Consider the following 19104-nt stretch of genomic DNA (forward strand, 5'->3'; position numbering starts at 1 on the left):
AAGCTGTCCTGGTCCTACGGAATATGCTGCCTCAGTACCCCTCATGGGTCCTCCTTCTCCACCTGCTTCAGCAACCTCCGCTGGGGGGGCTGTTTCCTCTGCTCCCATCCCAGTCTCTCTTTCACACACTAATGCCCAATTCCCAGAACACTGCTTGAATTGTGTCACTTTCTCTTTAAAACCTTTTGTTCAAATGCACTGACTGTGACTTCTTGCAAGCCTTCCCTGTGGTGGTCCTCAGACACATTCTCAATGAAAGGACAACACAGTAGCTCCCAACTCCCAATTCCTTGTTGCCCATCCTGTCTTCTTTCTTGGATGTCAGACACATGTGGTCAATTGCAGCCTGGACATCTCCTTTTGGAAGATCCCCAGGTGTCTCAAATTCAGCATATCCCAAACAGAATTCATTATTTTCCTCCTTCATCCTGCCTGAATGGTGCTTCTATTCCTGATTTTCTTTTCTTTTTGTTTCTGATTTTCTTTTAGGATTTCAAATTCACCCAGTTCTCTTCTCTCTTCAGATTCTTTGGACACTATTTTTCCCTCCCAGAACATTTTATTTTCATTCTGCTCCCTGCTTATTCTCTTTCTCCTAATTTGTTTTACTGATTGACTCTCACTGGTCCTTCAGATCTCAGCTGAGATGTTGCTTCCTATGGAAAATCTCTGGGAAGTTAGGAGCCCATGCACAGTTTCTCTGTTCTTCCCATCATAGATTTTGCCACACCATACTAAAATTGGTTATTTAGGCTGGACACCATTGGCACATGCCTCTAATTCCAGCTACTCAAGAGGCTGAGGTGGAAGGATCCCAAATTTGAGGCAAGTCTTGATAATTTAGCAAGACCAGTTAGCAAGACCATGTCTAAAAATAAAAAAAGGTTGGGGATATAGCTCACTGGTAGAGTGCTTGCCTAGCATGTGTGAGGTCCTGGGTTCAATCCCCAGTACCACAAATAAATACACAAAAATTATCTATTTAATTGTCTGTCTCCCCAGGGAGACTATGAGGTCCAAAAGGCTAATCTTGTTCATGGCTCTATCCCCAGCACTTCACCCACCCACTGGCTCATGTGTGTACTGCCAAACATGAATGAACGAGAGGTACATCCTGCAGTTCCCCTACAAACCTTCTCTTCCTTCTGCCTGGTTTCCTTACTGTTCTGCCAGCATATGTAGCACTTATTTACTTCTGAAAGCAAAAACAAAAATCCATACTTTTGTTTGCGCTTAAGGGGACAAAGTCAGAAAATGTCACATTCTGAAATTGGAACTAATAGAATCTGCATTGAATAGATGAGATCAGCCATCTGCAAAATAATCCACTTTAAGGGTTCATTTGTGAATATGATACCAGTGAGACAAGGGGGCTCCTCAGGTCTCTATGGCGACCAGCGTGTTGCTGCAGGCTGGGAATCTGCCAGATATAAAGAAAGTGATAATGTCAATCAATTGTAACCTGATTACAAGAGGTAATGCGGTATGAACAGGAGGGCCCTTCTCTGCATGGGGTCTTGAAAAGAGTTGAGCCAAAGAGCAATACCTTTTCTGTGATCATCATTAAGTGCTACATGTAGCCCTTTGCAGTTTACAAAAAACCTCCATGTGTTACCTCAGTGTATCTCCATAAGGACCCCCAGGGTATTGAGGCTTATTTGCCATGTTATAGAGAACAACAATATCAACAGCAACAACCCCTCACACACACTCCTCCACCAGCCCACACTGGGTGAGCCAAATATGAACTCAAGGACAGAAATACTTCTAGGGCACACAGAGAAAGTTCTCACAGTGATCAGCTAGCCAGTCCATACATTTTTGTTCATTCTCATTCTGCACTCAGCAGCTTTTGGCTTCTAAGAAGTTTGCCTCCTTGGAATGGTAGGGGTGGGTAGGACACCCTGAAAGGAAGTAGGTTGCAGGGAGTGCTGATTGTTGCCAGGTGAATCTCTTGTTTGTTTGTTTGTTTTATGGTACTAGAGATTGAACACAGAGGGTACTTTACCACTGACCTACAACCTCAACCCCTTTTTAGGTTCTACTTGGAGCAGAGTCTTGCTAAATTCCTGAAGCTGGCCACAAACTTGCAATCCTCCTGCCTCCATCTCCTGAGTAGCTGGGATTATAGGCAGGACAACATTTATTGAATAATGACTATAGACCCAGCAGGGTGCTAAGAACTTGGGATATAGTGACAAAAAAGACATAGGGCTCCTAGCTTGGTATGCCTGTAGTCCCACCTACTCAAGAAGCTGAGGCAAGAGGATTGCTTGAGCTGGGGAGTTTGAAGCCAGTCTGGGCAACATAATGTGACCCTATCTATTAAAAAAAAGGCACTAGCTGCTTATCAAACCATTGATCAAATTCCAGGAGTCCAATATGTAAATGATTACAATGTGGTTCTGAGCAGGGAAGCACAGGGTGTTCTGGGGGCCCACAGAAGGGCCATCTACATTAATCTGGGGGAGGGTTTGGGTAGGATCTCAGAAAGACAAAAAGGGGAAAGAGAGGGATCAGAAAATATGGAGAAAAAGATTTTCCAGCAAGAGAGAGCAGAAAATGAGAAAATCTGGGGTGGTGTGTGTATGTGACAAGTAATGGCAAGGGAAGACGAGGGAGAAAGAGTTGTGAGAGGCAAGGTTGGAGGGAGAATCACAAAATCCAAATTAATATCATAATAACCTCATAATAATAACTTACACAATACAATATAACAAGATCCATTACATTATTAATCATAATTATGAATCATTAGTTGATTAAATTAATGTTAATTTGCATTACGGTACTGATAATTTTATAATAACCAGATCTAATTCTCAGTGTTATGGTTTAGATATGAGGTATCCCTCCAAAGCTCATGTGTAAGGCAAGAAATTTCAAAGGTGAAGTGATTGGGTCATGAGAGCCTTAACCTAATCAGTGTGGTAACTGTAGGCAGGTAGAATATGGCTGAGGAGGTGGGTCACCGGGGGTGTGCCATTGGGGTATATATTTTGTCCTTATTGAGAGAAGCCCTCTCTCTGAGGTGCCAGGTTCTGAGCCACTTTTTTTCTCTGCCACACTCTTCTGCCACACCTCAGGGCCCAGAACAATGGAGTCTCCATCTTTGAGCTGAGACCTCTGAAACTGTGAGCCCCCAAATAAACACCTGTAATTGCGCTTCTCAGATCTCTTGGTCACAACAGCAAAAAGGCTGACTAAAACAGGCAGCAAATGATTAAAATACATAGGTGCAAAAGCCAGGTATGGTGGTGTGTGCCTGTAGTCCCAACTATTTGGGAGGCTGAGGCAGGAGGATCACCTGAACCAAGGAGTTTGAGACCAGCCTGGGCATCATAGCAAGACTCAAAGCAGAATAAAGAAGGTAACTTCAGGGCTGGGTGTGTAGCTCAGTGGTAGAGTGCATGAAAGCACAAGGCCCTGGGTTGGATTCTCACACTGCAAAAAATAAAAAAATAAAAGTACCTTTTGGAAGTTAATTCAAACCCCTTATTTATAGATGCCTCCCCAAAGAGGGACATGAGGCAGCACGGTCACCAATTTGAGTACTCATATATTTTGTTTTTTTAAAAGGTTTTTATTAGTGCATTTAAATTATAATAGTGAAATTCATTTTGACATAATCATATATGCATGGAATATAATTTGCTTCATTTCAGTTCCCAGTGCTTCCTCCCTTTCTCCCTCCCCGCTCCCCTCACTCTGGTCTTCCTTCTATTTATTTATTGTTCTTTTAAGTACATAACAGTGAAATTCAGTGCATATATTCATATGCCCCCTTTTCCCCTCACTTTGCTCTAGCATCCACATATGAGAGAAAACGTTTGACCCTTGATTTTCTGAGTCTAGCTTATTTCACTTAGCATGATGTTCTCCATTTCCATCCATTTACCATCCGTTTACCAGCAAATACCGTAATTTCACTCATTTTATGGCTGAGTAGAACTCCATTATGTATACATACCACATTTTCTTTCTTTCTTTATTCCTTCTTTTCTTTCTTTCTTTCTTTCTTTCTTTCTTTCTTTCTTTCTTTCTTTCTTTCTTTCTTTCTTTCTTTCTTTCTTATTTTCTTTTTTTTTTTGGTACCAGAGATTGAACCCAGGGGTGCTTAATCACTGAGCCACATCCCCAGTCCTTTTTTATATTTTATTTGCAAACAGGATCTCACTGTTGCTTAGCACCTTGCTAAGTTGCTGAGGCTGGTTTGAACTCTTGATCCTCCTGCCTCAGCTTCCAAGTTGCTGGAATTACAGGTATGAGCCACCATGCCCAGCTCACATTTTCTTTATCCATTCATCTGTTGACAAACACCTGGGCTGGTTGCATCATTCAGCTATTTTGGACTGTACTGCTATAAACATTGATGTGCTGTATCACAAGAGTATGCTGATTTTAGTGAGGGTGAATCCCACAAAAATAGAGGGGAGGTCAGTGGAGTAGAGGAAGGAGACTGAGGGGGAGGGTGGTGAGACAGAGAAAGGGAGGAAATACAGAATGAAATTGACCTAATTAAGCACCAATATATTTTGCAGTAAGTATGTAAGTTTGGGGTTGGGTTTCAGCAAACAATCTGTGTCTGTCTGTCTGTCTCTCTCTCTCCCTCTCTCTCAGTACTAGGGACTGAATACTCAGTAGTAGTACAGAACACTCTCTACCACTGAGCTACATCTCCAGCATTTTTCTTTTTTTAATTTGAAACAGAGTTTCCCTAAGTTGCTGAGCTGACCTTAAACTTGTGATCCTCCTGCCTCAGCCTCCTGAGAAACTGGGAGTACAGGTGTGAACCACCATGCCCTACTCAATTCTTTTCTTAACCCATTCTAGTCCCCTTGAATGTGAGGTTCTCACATGTGTGACAAAGTTGAAGAGACAGTTACAATTGGCCCTTCACACCCACAGGTTTTACATCTATGGATTTAACAAACTGTGAATTGAAAATATTTAGGGAAAATTTGCATTTGTACTAAACATGTACAGACTTTTTTCTTGCCATTATTTCCTAAACAATATAGGACAACTATTTACATACCATTTACATTGTATTAGGTATGAGTAGTCTAGAGATGATTTAAAGTATAGGAGAGGAAGCAAGCATGGTGGCACATGCCTGTAATCCAAGCAACTCAGGAGGCCGAGGCAGGAGGATTGCAAGTTCAAAGCCAGCCTGAGCAACTTAGTGAGACCCTTACTTGAAATAAAGATTTAAAAACCTGGGGATCTAGTTCTGTGGTAGCATGCCTCTAGGTTCAATCTTTAGTACCACAAATAAATAAATATGAATATAGGGGAGGATGTGAGTAGGTTATATATAATGAATATGCCATTTTATTTCTTTTCTTTTTGGTATTGGGGATTAAACACAGGGTCTATTGTATCCTGTACCACTAAGCTACACCCACAACCCCTCTCATGTCATTACATATAAGGGTCTTGAATGCCAGGTGCAGTGGCACACACCTGTAATCCCAGTGATTTGGTAGGTTGAGGCCAGAAGATTGGAAATTGGAGGCCACACTCAGCAACTTAGTGAGAGTCTGTCTCTAAATAAAAAATAAAAAGAATTAGGGGGTGCTTTTCTACACTACCCAGGGAGGGGTCCATACAGTATTGTTCTTGATTCCCATTGTAACTTAAAGGGAAACTTTCACAATGTCCAGACCCTTGATGTCCTGCAAATGAAGGAGGAGGAGGAGGTCCTCAAATTCCTTGCAGCAGGAACCCACTTAGGTGGCGTCAACCTTGATTTCCAGGTGGAAAAGTATATCTACAAAAGGAAAAGTGATGGCATATACATCGTAAACCTGAAGAGGACCTGGGAGAAGCTTCTGCTGGCAGCTCATGCCATTGTTGCCATCGAAAACCCTGCTGAGGTCAGTGTCATATCCTCTAGGAATATTGGTCAGTGGGCTGTGCTGAAGTTTGCTGCTGCCACCAGAGCCACTCCTATTGCTGGCTGCTTCACTCCTGGAACCTTCACTAACCAGATCCAGGCAGCCTTCCGGGAGCCTCATCTTCTGGTGGTTACTGATCCCAGGCCTGACTACCTGCCTCTTACAGAAGCATCTTATGTCAATCTGCCCACCATTCCTCTGTGTAACACAGACTCTCCTCCATGCTATGTGGACATTGCCATTCCGTGCAACAACAAGGGAGCTCATTTTGTGGGTCTGATGTGGTAGATGTTGGCCTGAGAAGTTCTAGCTATGTGTGGCACCATTTCCCGTGAACACCCGTGGGAGGTCATGTCTGATCTTCTACAGAGATCCTGAAGAGAAAGAAAAGGAAGAACAGGCTGCTGCTGAAAAAGCTGTGACCAAGGAAGAATTTCAGGGTGAATAGACTGCTCCAGCTCCTGAGTTCACTGCTACTCAACCTGAGGTTGCAGATTTGTCTAAAGGTGTGTGGGTGCCCTCTGTGCCTATCCAGCAGTTCCCTACCAAAGACTGGAGTGCCCCACCGGCCACTGAAGACTGGTCTCAGCTCCCACTGCTCAGGCCACTGAATGGGTAGGAACAACCACAGAATGGTCTTGAGCTGTTCTTCTGCAGACACTTAATAAGCAAAATGGATATAAGGTTATGGAAAATAAACACCAGTTTCTAAAAAACAGAAAAGGAAATGGGGATGTAACTCAGTGGTAAAACAACCCTCGAGCCAGGGGCACTGGCACATGCCTGTAATCTCTGTGGCTCAGGAGGCTGAGGCAGGAGGATTGAAAGTTCAAAGCCATTCTCAGCAATTTAGTGAGGCCCTACGTAACTCAATGATACACTGTCTCTAAATTAAAAACAAAAAAAAACAAAAAAAACAAAGAACAAAAACAAAAAAACCAAAAAGGGCTAGGGATATAACTCAGTGGTTAAGTGCCCCTGGTACCAAAACCAAACCAAAAAAAAAAAACAAAAAACAAAAAAAACAACAACAACAACAAAAAAAAAACTGCCCCTGAATTCAATCCCTAGTACCAAAAAGGGTCTTCAGTGTCCTCAGATTTGGGTACTAGTGTGTGGGGGTGGTTCTGGAACCAATCACCTGTGGATGGGGGTGCTGACTAGCAGAGTAGTTAAGCATATGGCTTCTGCAACAAGACTGCCTGTGTTTAAAACCTCCACCACCCCACCACTTCTCAGCTTTCCTATCTATGAAAGGGGATAATAATTATATTAACTTCATAAGGTATGTCATAAGGATAAAATGAACTAGAACATTCCTTGGCAGATGGTAATTTTATTGAGTGTTAACTGATCCTGGCCAACAAGAATATGACTAGCCCATGATGGTTTCCAAATACATATTCTCTAAGCCCCATTGCTCAATAGAAGTGCTTAGGGCATTCATAAACCAGGGACAACCACCAAAGTGTTTTGGAAAATAATGTGACAATTGATATTTCAAAGAACTCCAGCAAAGTAGTCATCACAGGAAAAATCAGAACTTGGTTAGACTTTCTTACCCTTTCTGCAGTTTGGTATAATTTTTCCTATGAGTCACATAATGGTAGTGGTAGTATTGAGATGAGGATCGGGGTGCAGAGTCAAGGTGAAATCCACAGTCTTTTCAGTACCTTAGAGCCCCTAAACCTTCATCTCAAATAATCCCATTTGAGCCTTACATCAAGTCTGTGAAGGAGGTATCATTTACATCCTTCTTTGGAGAAGTGGAAAATAAGGCTCAGAGAAGTCAGGAGATTGGTCAAAGTTCACAAAACTAATAGGGATAAGGCCAGATGGTAACCCAGGCAGTCTGAAGTCAAAGCTTCCCATGAGGTGAGGGGTTGGTGTTTGTGGTTCTGGAAGAGGGTTTCCTCAGAGTGGGCACAATGGTCCCAGGTAAGGGGGGATACATGGTTTCATGCTTTCCTGCAGTGAGTAAGGGGCCCCTTGCGGCAGGTTCCAGGTCAGGGTGATTCAGGCCAGAATGCAAAGATGGCTCTCAGAGCTTCTGCCTTGGGGGCCATATGTTTGCAATTAGAGTGTGTATGGCTGGAGGGGGGAGGTCTGTCCTGGCCAGTAGCCAAGCCAGATGTTTGCTGTGTGATTCCACACAGCACAAACCTCAGTAACTCCTCAGAGTCCTGGGAATTCTGTGTGCCACAGTTATGACCAACTTCATCCTGTAACTCAAAAGGTTTCAAAGGTCCTCTGGGCCAGGGCTGGTCCCAGGCAGAAGTAGGGACCACCCCTCCCTGGTGGAACCCCTTTCCTTGCACATGACTTTATTTCCATCACATGCTCTCCACAACAAATGCTCCCTGTCTTCCTCCAGCCTTCCTGGATTCCCACTAGGCCTGCCTGGTCACTGGCTTCATTTCTTCCAGCCTGTTGTGAAGGATGATCCCCTTTGTGCCTCTTCTCCAGCTAACAAAGCCCTGCCCATCCATCAAAGCCCCCTCAGATCTTAACTCTGCTGTGAAGCTTCTTCAGCTTTCCCCAAAAAGGAAGTTTAAGGAAGCAGCAGGTGTTCAGGGAACACAATTGTGTGCTAGCTGTGGAGATGGGAGTTCTACATAATCACCTCATTAACTCTACACAAGCCAGGAACAATGATGCACTACTGTAGTCTCTGAAACTCTGGAGGACGAGGCAGGAGGATTACAAGTTCAAGGCTAGCCTCAGTCACTTAATGAGACCCTGACTCAGAGAAAAAAAGTCTTCACAATAGTTGTGTAAGCTCCTACAGATGAGGAAACTCAGGTTAAGAAGCGGGAAGCAACTTGCCCAAGGTCACACAGCAAAGGGCAGGGATGCAGTACAACTTAACAATGAATCCCTATGATCTTTAACTCTCCATTTCATACCATACTGCCTCCTTCGAGACACTTTCCTCCTTGATCATTTCCCAACCCCCCCTTTCATCTCATCCCATCCATGTCCAATCCATCAGCAATTACTGTTAGCTCTGCCTTCAAAAAATATCCAGAATCCATCACTTTTCACTATCTCCATAGCTGCCGCCCTGGTCTAAGCCCCCATCACCTGGATTAGTACAATAGCACCCTAACTGCCCCATTGCCCCTAGTGTGCCTAACTGCTTGCCCTGTCCCTCACAACCACTCCTACAGTCTATTCACCATGCAGAAGCCAAAGGGATCCCCCTGTACTGACTGGGGATGGAACCCAGGACGTTATGTGTGTTAGGCAAGTGCTCTGCCACTGAGTTATGTCCCTAGCACTTTAAGGATTTTTCTTTTTTTTATATATTTTGAGACAGGATCTTGCTAATTTTCCCAGGCTGGACTTGAACTTGTGATTCTCCTATCTTAGCTTCCTGAGTATCTGAGATTACTGGTGTGTGCAACTGTGCCTGGATTGACTTGTGTTTTAATATGATCCTTCTGAAGCCAGGCATGGTGATACATGCCTGTAATCTCAGCTACTTGGGAGGCTAAGGCAGGAGGATCACAAATTCCAGAACAGCCTCGACAACTTCTCAAGACACTGTCTCAAAATAAAATAGGGCTTGGAGGTGTAGCTTAGTGGTAGAGCACTCGTCTAGCATGCTTGAGGCCTTAGTTTCCATCCCAGCACAGGGTGGGTGGTGAGGCATACAAACTGAATCATGTCATTTCTCCATCTTAAAATCTGGCAATGTCTCTTCTTGCATTTGTAGTATAAATCCCTATGTTGACCCATATGATCTACATGATCTGTTCCTACCACCTATTTCTCTCTTGCTTACTCTGCTCCACCTACACTGGACTATTGCTGTTCATCCAACACACCAGAGACTTTTGTCTTAGGGCCTTTTTATTTACTGTTTCTTTTGCCTGGAACTTTCTTGGAAATCTGTCTGGTTTACTCACTCATTTCTTTTAAGTTTTCATTCAAATGATACCTTCCTTGTGAAACTTCTCCCATCATCTATTTTAAATTTTTTAAAATTTTTTTTAGATGTTGATAAACTTTTAAAATTTTTATTCATTTATTTATATGTGGTGCCTCACACATGCTAGGCAAGTGCTCTACCACTGAGCCACAACCCCAGCCCCAATTAGTTTAAATTTACAACCCCACTTCCTACCCTATTTTTTCTCCTCCTCCTCCTCCTCCTACCCTATTTTTTCTCCTCCTCCTCCTCCTCCTCCTCCTCCTCCTCCTCCTCCTTCTTCTTCTTCTTCCACTACTGAGGATTGAACCCAGAGTTCATGCATGCTAGGCAAGCACTCTATCACTGAGCTATATCCCTGACCTGGAAATTTGGTTAAACATTATTTCTAGGTGTGTCTGTGAGTGTTCTGAGTTATATTATCATTCGAATCGATGGGGCTCAGTGATGTGGCTCAGTGGTAGATCTGCTTGCCTACGAAGTCCAAGGCCCTGGGTTCCATCACCAGCACCAAAACAAACAAACAAACAAACAAACAAACAAACCAAAACTTCACATTTAAATTGGTAGACTAAGTAAAGCAAATTACCCTACCCAATGACAGTGGGCCTCATTCCATTCCTTTAAGGTCTGAATACAATAAAAACCTAAGTAAGAAAGAATTCTTTCTGTCTGCCTGACTTCAAGCTGTGACAGCCATCTTTTCTTGCCTGTGAAGCTGGACTCACAACAGAACTATACCATCAGTTCTCCTGGGTCTCCAGCCTGCCAATTACAGATCTTGTTCTCAGCCTCTTCAGTTGTGAGTCAATTACTTACAGTGTGTGTTTGTGTGCGTGTGTATGTGTGTGTGTACATCCTGTTGGTTCTGTTTCTATGGAGAATCCACATGCACATATCAACTAACACTTTTTAAAAAAAAATTGTTGGCTCCTCCACTTTTCATGAGGTAAATTTCATGAGGGCAGGGATTCTTGTTTGCTTTTTTTCACTGCTGTATTCTTTACAGAATGTTTGGCATATATTAGATGCTTCATAAATACTGGTTGAATGAATGACAGCCCTTATGTTTATACCTTGTCTCTGTGTCTGACTCTGTGAACTACTCCACTGCTGGAACTGTGATTCTTTGACTTTGTATTCTCAGTGCTGAACAAAGTGTTCGCTACCAAAGGTGCCCAGTAAACACTGAATGAAATGCCTTGATAGAATTCCTCCAGAAGAAAATTCCAGTTTCCAGAACTAAACAGGACAGAGTTCTCCTCAGTCCCTAATCCAGAAAGACCACCTCTCTGCTTTCCCCCACCCATCCTGAAACCCCCAGTCCTGGAAAGGCCACCTCCTTCCCTTCCTGATTCCTTTCTCTCTCCCCACTCTGCCCCCTCCTCATCCGCCTGTGTATAGGCTATTATCGGGGGGTGGTAATTATTGCGAGTAAATTGAAAGTTGTTTTGCACAGGGCTATGTCTCACGCAGGTCGATTTGTATGCTTCCTGGGCACTTGTGACACTCCAGAAATGCCATAGCAACAGCAGAAGCGCTGGCGGGCTTAGTGATAGCAGGAGGTCGGGGCAGGGAGCTGGTACCCAGGGGCGGGCAGGGCCAAGGGCAATGTGTTGCAAGGAGGCCATAAGCCTCCTTGTCTTCCACCTCTTTGAGCCTCGATTTCCCCATAGGTGACACAGGAATAATAACCTGTATGCAAGTTGTCATAGGGTAGAGTGAGCTAATAGCCTGAACAGTTTATAAACTGTAAAACGAGGACTGGCTGGCATTAAATAGACTGTTATTTCAATAACTATTCTTTTTCCTGATATTGCCTTCTCTCCCACCTCGCCCCGCCCTGAACCAGAACCTGCCAGATTCCCTGCCTCAGGAGCCAAGTTCCTGCTGTCCTTCTTTTATTCCGTGCAAAAATCACTGCCCCTGGGACACCTTTTAGGGACGAGACCCACAGAGACACTGCAAGCTCATCCTGCGGGGGCTGAGCCACTGATTAAATTATATTCATTCTGCCTTTCGGTCATTCAGATTGGCTGGGCCGAGGCCAGCTGGAATTAGTGACAAATTTAAAGCAGAGAATATTGACAAAGAAAGGCTATTTTATTGCTTGCAATGACTCACTATAATTCAAAGGCAATAATTCAAAGGCAGCTCCCTGAGTCAAGGAGACCATTAGTTAGTGAATAGGTAAGACTTTTTGCTAATTATTTGGATAGACTCAAGTCCTTAAAATCAGTTTTGTTCCCTTCAGGGATTTGAAAAATAATCCTTCCTTCTCCAGCCCCTTCCTCCCTTTCCAAATCTCAGATCCTTACCAGGAGAAGGATTTGAAAACAAGAAAGCGGCATTGAACTATTCATCCATTCCAGGAATTATTTTCAGCACCTACTATGTGCCAAAGTTTCTGTAGGCATTGGAGATACAGACATGGAGCTTACAGGCTAGGGGAGAAACAGGTGACATTGAAACAAAGGAACGAAGAGTTTCTAACAAAATGAGAAATGTCTACTTTTAGGACAGTTTGACCCAGCAGTTCCATCCCCCCACAGGCTCATTCTGAGCAAGTGAGCCTCATGACCAGTGGTACTATTTATTTATTTATTTATTTATTTATTTGGTATCGTTGATAGACCTCAGGGGTGCTTTACCACTCAGCCACATTCCAAGCCTTTTTTTTTTTTTTTTTTTGAGACAGGGACTCACTAAATTACTGAGGGTCTCACTAAGTTGCCAAGGCTGGCTTCAAACTTGCAATCCTCCTTTCTCAACCCCCAGAGTCTCTGGGGTTACACGTGTGTACCCCACACCACTTTTTAATAATCTGAGGAACAAAAATCAAAAGGCCAGAAAACATTGTTAGCAAAGGTAAGGGGAAATGGGCATCCTCATATGTTGCTGATAAGAATGTAAATTTATTCATCTCTTATGGAGGGCAATTTGGCAGTTTCTATCAAAAGAAGGTGCTGGGTGCAGTGGTGCATGCCTGTAATCCCAGCAACTCAGGAGGCTGAGGCAGGAGAATTGTAAGTTCATAAGCCAGCTTCAGCAGTTTATCGAGGCGCTAAGCAGCATAGCAAGACCCTACCCCTAAATAAAAAATAAAAAGGGCTGGGGATGTGTGTCAGTGCTTAAGTGCCCCTAAATTTAATCCCTATACCTAAAAGAGAGGAGAGGGAGGGGGAGAATGAAAGAGAGAGAGAGAGAGAGAGAGAGAGAGAGAGAGAGAGAGAGAGAGAAAGAGAGAGAGAGAGAGGTTTAAGCCAACCAATTCTACTTTTAGGAAATTATCCTACAGATATACATATTTGCAAAAATGCAAGTACCAGGATATTTATTGTCACTATGATTATAAAATCAAAAGACTTTAATAGGGCTGGGGATACAGCTCAGTTGGTAGAGTGTTTGCCTCACATGCACAAGGCCCTGGGTTCAATCCCCAGCACCACACACATAAAAAACTTTAATAGGAGACTAAGTAAATAAATTAAAGTATGTCCTTACAATGGGATGTGTGCACTCATTGTAATTAATGGAGCACCTTCTTTTTGAGAATGAAAGAAGTAGAACTTACTTAAGTGAGAATAAAAGAAGAAGAGCTCTCACTGGGCAAGAGGAAACTCTAGCAGATTTCCCTTAAGGGAACTCTTGATTTTTTTCTTTTAATTTTAAAAATCAACATAAATTTTATAAATTCACATAACCTAAAATTTACCATCTTGCCATTTTAAAGTATAAAATCCAGTATTTTGATATAAAATAACCTTTTGGATATATAGTTAGCGTGTACCCTCATTCACCTTCTATCCCCACCTGTCTACCTCTACTTGTGATGGTGGAGAGGATTTTTTTCTTTTTCTTTCTTTCTTTTTTTTTTTTTTTTTTTTTTTTTGTACCAGAGGTTGAACCCAGGGGCACTTAACCTCTGAACTACTTACCCAGCCCTTTATTTTATTTAGAGACAGGGTCTCACTGAGTTGCTTAGGGCCTTGCTAAATTGCTGAGACTGACTTTGAACTCATGACCTCCTGCCTCAGCCTCCTTAGCTGCTGGGATTACAGGCATGTGCTACCTCACGTGGCTATGGAGGGCAATTTTTCTGATGAGCTTTTGAAAAGTCTTCATACCACAGAAGGCTGAGAGGGTTCCTTGCCAGGGAAAGATATTGGAAATGGTAATCAGTGGTTCTCATCTCTGGCTGCACATTAGCATCAGTTGGAGAGACATTTTATTGCCATGCTGGGAATCACATGGTAGGTAAGCACTCTACCACTGAACTGTACCCCCAGCACTTGGGGAGATTTTAAATGCCCTTACTCAGACCCCACTTCTAGGGATTTGGATTTAATTAGTCGGAGTTGGTGGCCTGAGTATAATTTTTTTAAATCGAGGAATGATCTACAACAGTGTAAAATACATAGGTCTTAAGGTCATGGTTCAGTGAATTGTGATCATGGTGGGCACCTGGGTAACTACTGCCTCAATAACAACAGAACATTTCCATTGTTCCAGTCAACTACCTCCCACCCTTGCCCAAGGCAACCACCATTCTGATTTCTACTATAGATTCATATTGATTATTCTTGAACTTAACATAAGTGGAATCAAGCATTTGTAATATTTGGAGATTTGGAGACTGGCTTCTTTCATTTAGTGTAATGCCTTTGAGAATCATCCAAATTGGTGCACTGATTAATTCTTTTTTTTTTTTTTTTTTGCTGAGTGGCATTCCTTTGTATGGTATCTCAGTCTATTTTCTATTGCTATAACAGAATATATGAGATTGCATAAATTATAAAGAAAAGAGTTTTATTTTGGCTCATGATTCTGGAGTCTGGCAAGTCCAAAAGCAGGCTGCCAACATCTGCTCAACTTCTGCTGAGGGTCTTGTTGCTGCTTTATTTCATGGTGCAAGGTGGAAGGGCAAGTGTTCACATATGGAAGAGACGAAAGCTGAGGGGTAGCCTTGCTTTATGTCAAACCAATTTTGTGGTAGCTAACCCAGTCCCAAGACAGCAAGTCTTCACTCACTCCCTCAGCATTGATCCCTTCATGAGGGCAGAACCTCATGATCCAAATGCTTCTTAAAGCCCCCACCACCTCTCAATGCCATTAGAATGGGAACCAAACCTCAACATGAATTTTGGTTGGGACGGACCATCCTATATGGGTATACCAAAGTTTATTCATTCACACATTTAGGGACATTTTGGTTGTTCTGAGATTTGGGCTATTAGGGATAAAACAGCTATAAATATTCTTGGATAAATTCCCTTCCTTCCTTTTTAAAAATTTCTTCTTTTTTAATTCTTTTTTGTATTGAGGATTGAATCCAAGGACACTTTACCACTGAACTGTATCACCAATCCTTTTATTTTTTTTAATTTCGAGAAAGGTCTCACTAAATTATTGAGGGTCTTGCTAAATTGCTGAGGCTGACTTCAAATTTGTAATCCTCCTGCCTCAGCCTCCAGAGTAGCTGTGATTATAGACAGGTACTACCAGTTGAGATTCTCTGCTTCTATGGATTCCCAAATCTTCCCCCTAGCAACTATGCCTGAGGTTGGTTTTTCAATTTATGTGAATGCCCTTTGCTGCAGGGGATTTTAGGAGTAAGGAGTGCCTTGTCAGTCTTCCTCCTGTAATTCTGTCTGGTTTCTCAGCTTCATTCATCTGAACTGTTCTCTTGCACTCTGTGAGACCTTAAGGAAGTTTTTTCTTGTATTCACCTTAAAATTTTTCACCTGAAAAACTGGAATCTACTGCTTGATCCATTCCTAACACCTGGAGATGGTGTGTGTTCAGGGGACAATGGCATTTTGTCTGGGATGGAGCAAGCTATGTCCTATACATAGACGTATGCTTTTATCCCTTCCCAGCTTTGTCCTCAGGCTGCCTACCTGCTCACTGAAAAGGAGAATCATTTTCTGGCAATCTCGGCAACCAATTACCAGGGGACTAGTCCTGATCTCTTTGAATCTGTGTGGTAGCATGCACCTGTAATCCCAACAACTTGGGATGCTGACATAGGAGGATCACAAGTTCAAGACCAGCCTGGGCAACTTAGCAAGATCCTGTCTCAAAATAAAAATAATTTTAAAAGGGCATGGGATATAGCTCAGTGGTAGAGTGCCCCTGGGTTAAATCTCCATACTACAACAAACAAACACAAACTAATTGCTTGTTGTAGGGAAAGTGCCTGGGATAAAATTCACAAAGCATCAGTTTCATCTAAAGGGTTGTTGGAAAGCATGGTTCTGGGAGCAGAGGGGCTGTGCTGTGAGAGAAGCTCTCTGCTCTGGGACTTACCATGCCCTCACCATGCTCTGGTGTCATAAATCAGCCCTTTCTCTCTACACCTTCAGAGGCCTAGACTGGCTAAGGTCCCCCAGCTGTGTTGTCCTCACCCTGCCCTTCTTGATGAATTTGAACAAAACATCCCAGAGGGCCCCCAGGCTCTTTAAGCTCAGAGCAGATGGCTGGCAAGCAAGTTCTGGGACATACAGTTCCTGACTCAGATCTGGGCAGGGGGCCAAGGCCTTCGAAGGGCTGTAGAAAAACTTAATCCTCATCCCCACTCTGTCCTGCAATTGCCCCAATAGCTTGTGGTTTTACTATCTGTCTCCTTTAGTACCAGTGAAGAAGGGGAAAGGACCACAAACATCAACAGTAGGTGCCCACTTGGAGTCCCTTCTTGAGCTAGCATCAGGGAGGAGTCTTGAGTTCAGCTTTTGGGAGAGGCACCATACTGTGTAGGGAGGCTTTCTGCTGCCGCAGGATGAAAATGAGGAAGCTAAGGAAAAGTTTATGAAGGTTGCTATATATGTGTGTGTATGTGTACATATAATTTTATTTTTGCAGTTTTGGGGATCGAACTCAGGGCCTCATGCCTCACGCATACTAGGCGAGTGCTTTACCCCACTGAGCTACATCCCCAGTCCCAGAAATGTCTTTGACCTGGGGAAGAAAGGACTACAGGGCTTCTGAAAAGTCCACAACAATAGGCACTAGCAGGAGTCTGTCCATTTCATATCCAAGCATGGGTGGCTTTGTCCCAGAACAAGATTTTGGAAGGGACTAGAAGAGAGGTATCCAGTTCCTGGGTGTAAGTCAGATTCCTCTGTGCTACTTTCAGGTCCACCTTGAGGGAGGTATAAAAGGGAGACAGGTAATATTGGCAAGAAGAGTGGTTGGGATGGGCATGTTTGGCCCTCCCGCTTTCTGGTCCCCAGTATGCTTTTGGATGCATCAGTCCTGCCCAAGGCCGTATTCTGGTTCTATCAAGGTGCCTATTCCTCCCCCTTTGGATTAGTAAATTGATAAATCATCCACACATTTACCTCTCTAGCCATCCACGAAATATTTACTGATTAGCCACAATGCGTAGGTTCTGTGCTAAGCTCTGAGCCTGTAACTGTGAAAAAGATATGTCCTTCACAGAACCCACATCATCATGGGGGAGCCAGACAGTCTACCAGGCAACTACATTCTGTGATTTAGTCAGCTTTTTCACTGCTGTGACTAAAAGATCTGACCCGAACAATTTTAAAGGAGGAAAAGTTTATTTGAGGGCTCATGATTTCAGAGGACTTAGTCCATAGAAGGCCAGCTGAATTCCTTGGGGCTCAAGATGAGATCATGGTGGATGTGTGTGGCAAAGGGAAGCAGCTCACATGGTGATCAGGAAGCAGAGAAAAAGACTCCACTGGTCAGATACAAATATATATATCCCCAAGCCAGTCCCCAGTGCCACACGCTACCACTCAGTTAATCCCTATCAGGAAATTGATTAACTGATTGGGTTAAGACCCTCACAACCCAATCATTTTCCCCCTGAACCTTCTTGCATTGTCGTACACGTGAGATTTTGGGGACACCATATCTAAACTGAAACATTCCATGGAATAAATCCAATGATAAAGCTAGGCTATGGGGTTGTAGGGGGTGACCGTTGGGAAGGATCAAGGGAAGGTTCCTGGAAGAAGCAATTCCTGAATAGGACTGAATAGGACATGGTGGGTGAAAAAAGGAAGGGAAGAGAGTCCAGGTAGAGGAAACAGCATGTGAGAAGGTCTAGAGGCAAGATCCGAGTAGCTGGAAATTATTGTGTTTGAGAAGAGAAAGAGTGTGTGTACAGGTTGTGAAGAAGAGACATGATGTGGGAGAGGTACAGGGGCCAGGCCAGGAAGGCCTTGTAAGTTATGGTGAGGAGGCAGGAGTTGATCTTAAAGGCAATGAATCAGGTTTGAGCAATTTAGATAGTTTGGTTTGTTGGAAAGGTCAGTTTGGTTTCTGGGTGGAGGTCAGACAGGGTTTGGTGGGGGGCAGACACATATAGAAACAGGAGGAAAATTCAGGATGTTATGGAAGTGGTCCAGGCAGGAGATGATGGTCGTTTAGACCAGAGTGTGCTTGTTGAAGGATTGAAAGTGAGAGGCAAATGAGAGAGAAACCTCAAAGATGCTTCTCTGTTCCTCTGAGCCACACCCCCAGCCCTGCCTCCCAGTTTCTCTTGAACAACTGAGGTGTTGGTAAGTACTGTTAATGGATATAGCGAATATGGAGGGAGTACACATAGGAGAGGGTAGAAGATGAATTCAGTGCCATGTTGGGTTTGAAGTTCCAGGGTGACATGTCCTATGAACATCTAGGAAAGATGGATGAGGTTATAGACAGAGTACGAGGTCTTCAGAGTGGATGGAGTGGGTGAAGTTGCCCAAAGGGAGTGGAGGATGCTGTGTTCTGTGCAGTGGCACTGCCCTGTCAAAGGATTCCTTATCTTTTAGTGCTTGTTTCACTCCAAACCATGGAAGGCAGGTTTAGAACATACTTATCAAAGGCCTAAAAATTTAAGGCAAAGACCCTGCAGCTAATCCTAAATCTTAGCTTCCTCATTTATTCCTTATTTTGTCATTCCCACAGTATCCTGGGCTGAGCTGAGCTTCCAATAAAATAATTTATCCAGCCCAGGGTCCAGGCCAGCTGCCACTCTTAGGGAAATTCGGTTTAGGGCTCCCTCTGCTGGCAGAGTCAGAGATGACTCTCAGCAGGGTACTCTTCATCCTAGCACTTTCCTCTTCCCTCCTCCTTTCCCTGGAACTGAACCCTCTCAACCCAAGAGACAATTAAAGCCTCATTCTCACCCCCAAGAGACAATTAAAGCCTCAGTCCCAAACCGGGTGTGGTGATATATGTCTCTAATCCCAGCTACTTGGGAGGCTGAGGAAGGAGGATTGCAAGTTTGAGGCCAGCCTCAGCAACTTAGGGAGA

General features: G+C 43.5%; 1 protein-coding gene and 1 pseudogene across 2 annotated transcripts in view; one reads left to right on the plus strand and one right to left on the minus strand.

Annotated features, from left to right (window-relative positions):
* Nucleotides 1-1330: 1330 nt before the first annotated feature.
* PIN4 (peptidylprolyl cis/trans isomerase, NIMA-interacting 4) overlaps nt 1331-19104 on the minus strand; it is a gene marked incomplete at its 3' end in the record, with an annotated part of 74988 nt that continues 57214 nt past the window's right edge. Inside the window, exon 4 of the mRNA XM_079124025.1 lies at nt 1331-1420. Coding sequence (XP_078980151.1) covers nt 1331-1420 — 90 coding nt within the window. The remainder of the gene's footprint in view (nt 1421-19104) is intronic.
* On the plus strand, nt 5685-6542 carry LOC306651118 (small ribosomal subunit protein uS2-like; annotated as a pseudogene). The gene has a single exon. The product of its transcript is annotated as a small ribosomal subunit protein uS2-like (transcript).

The sequence above is a fragment of the Sciurus vulgaris genome, assembly GCF_902686455.1.
Source record: "Sciurus vulgaris genome assembly, chromosome: X".
In the NCBI taxonomy this organism is placed as follows: Eukaryota; Metazoa; Chordata; class Mammalia; order Rodentia; family Sciuridae; genus Sciurus; species Sciurus vulgaris.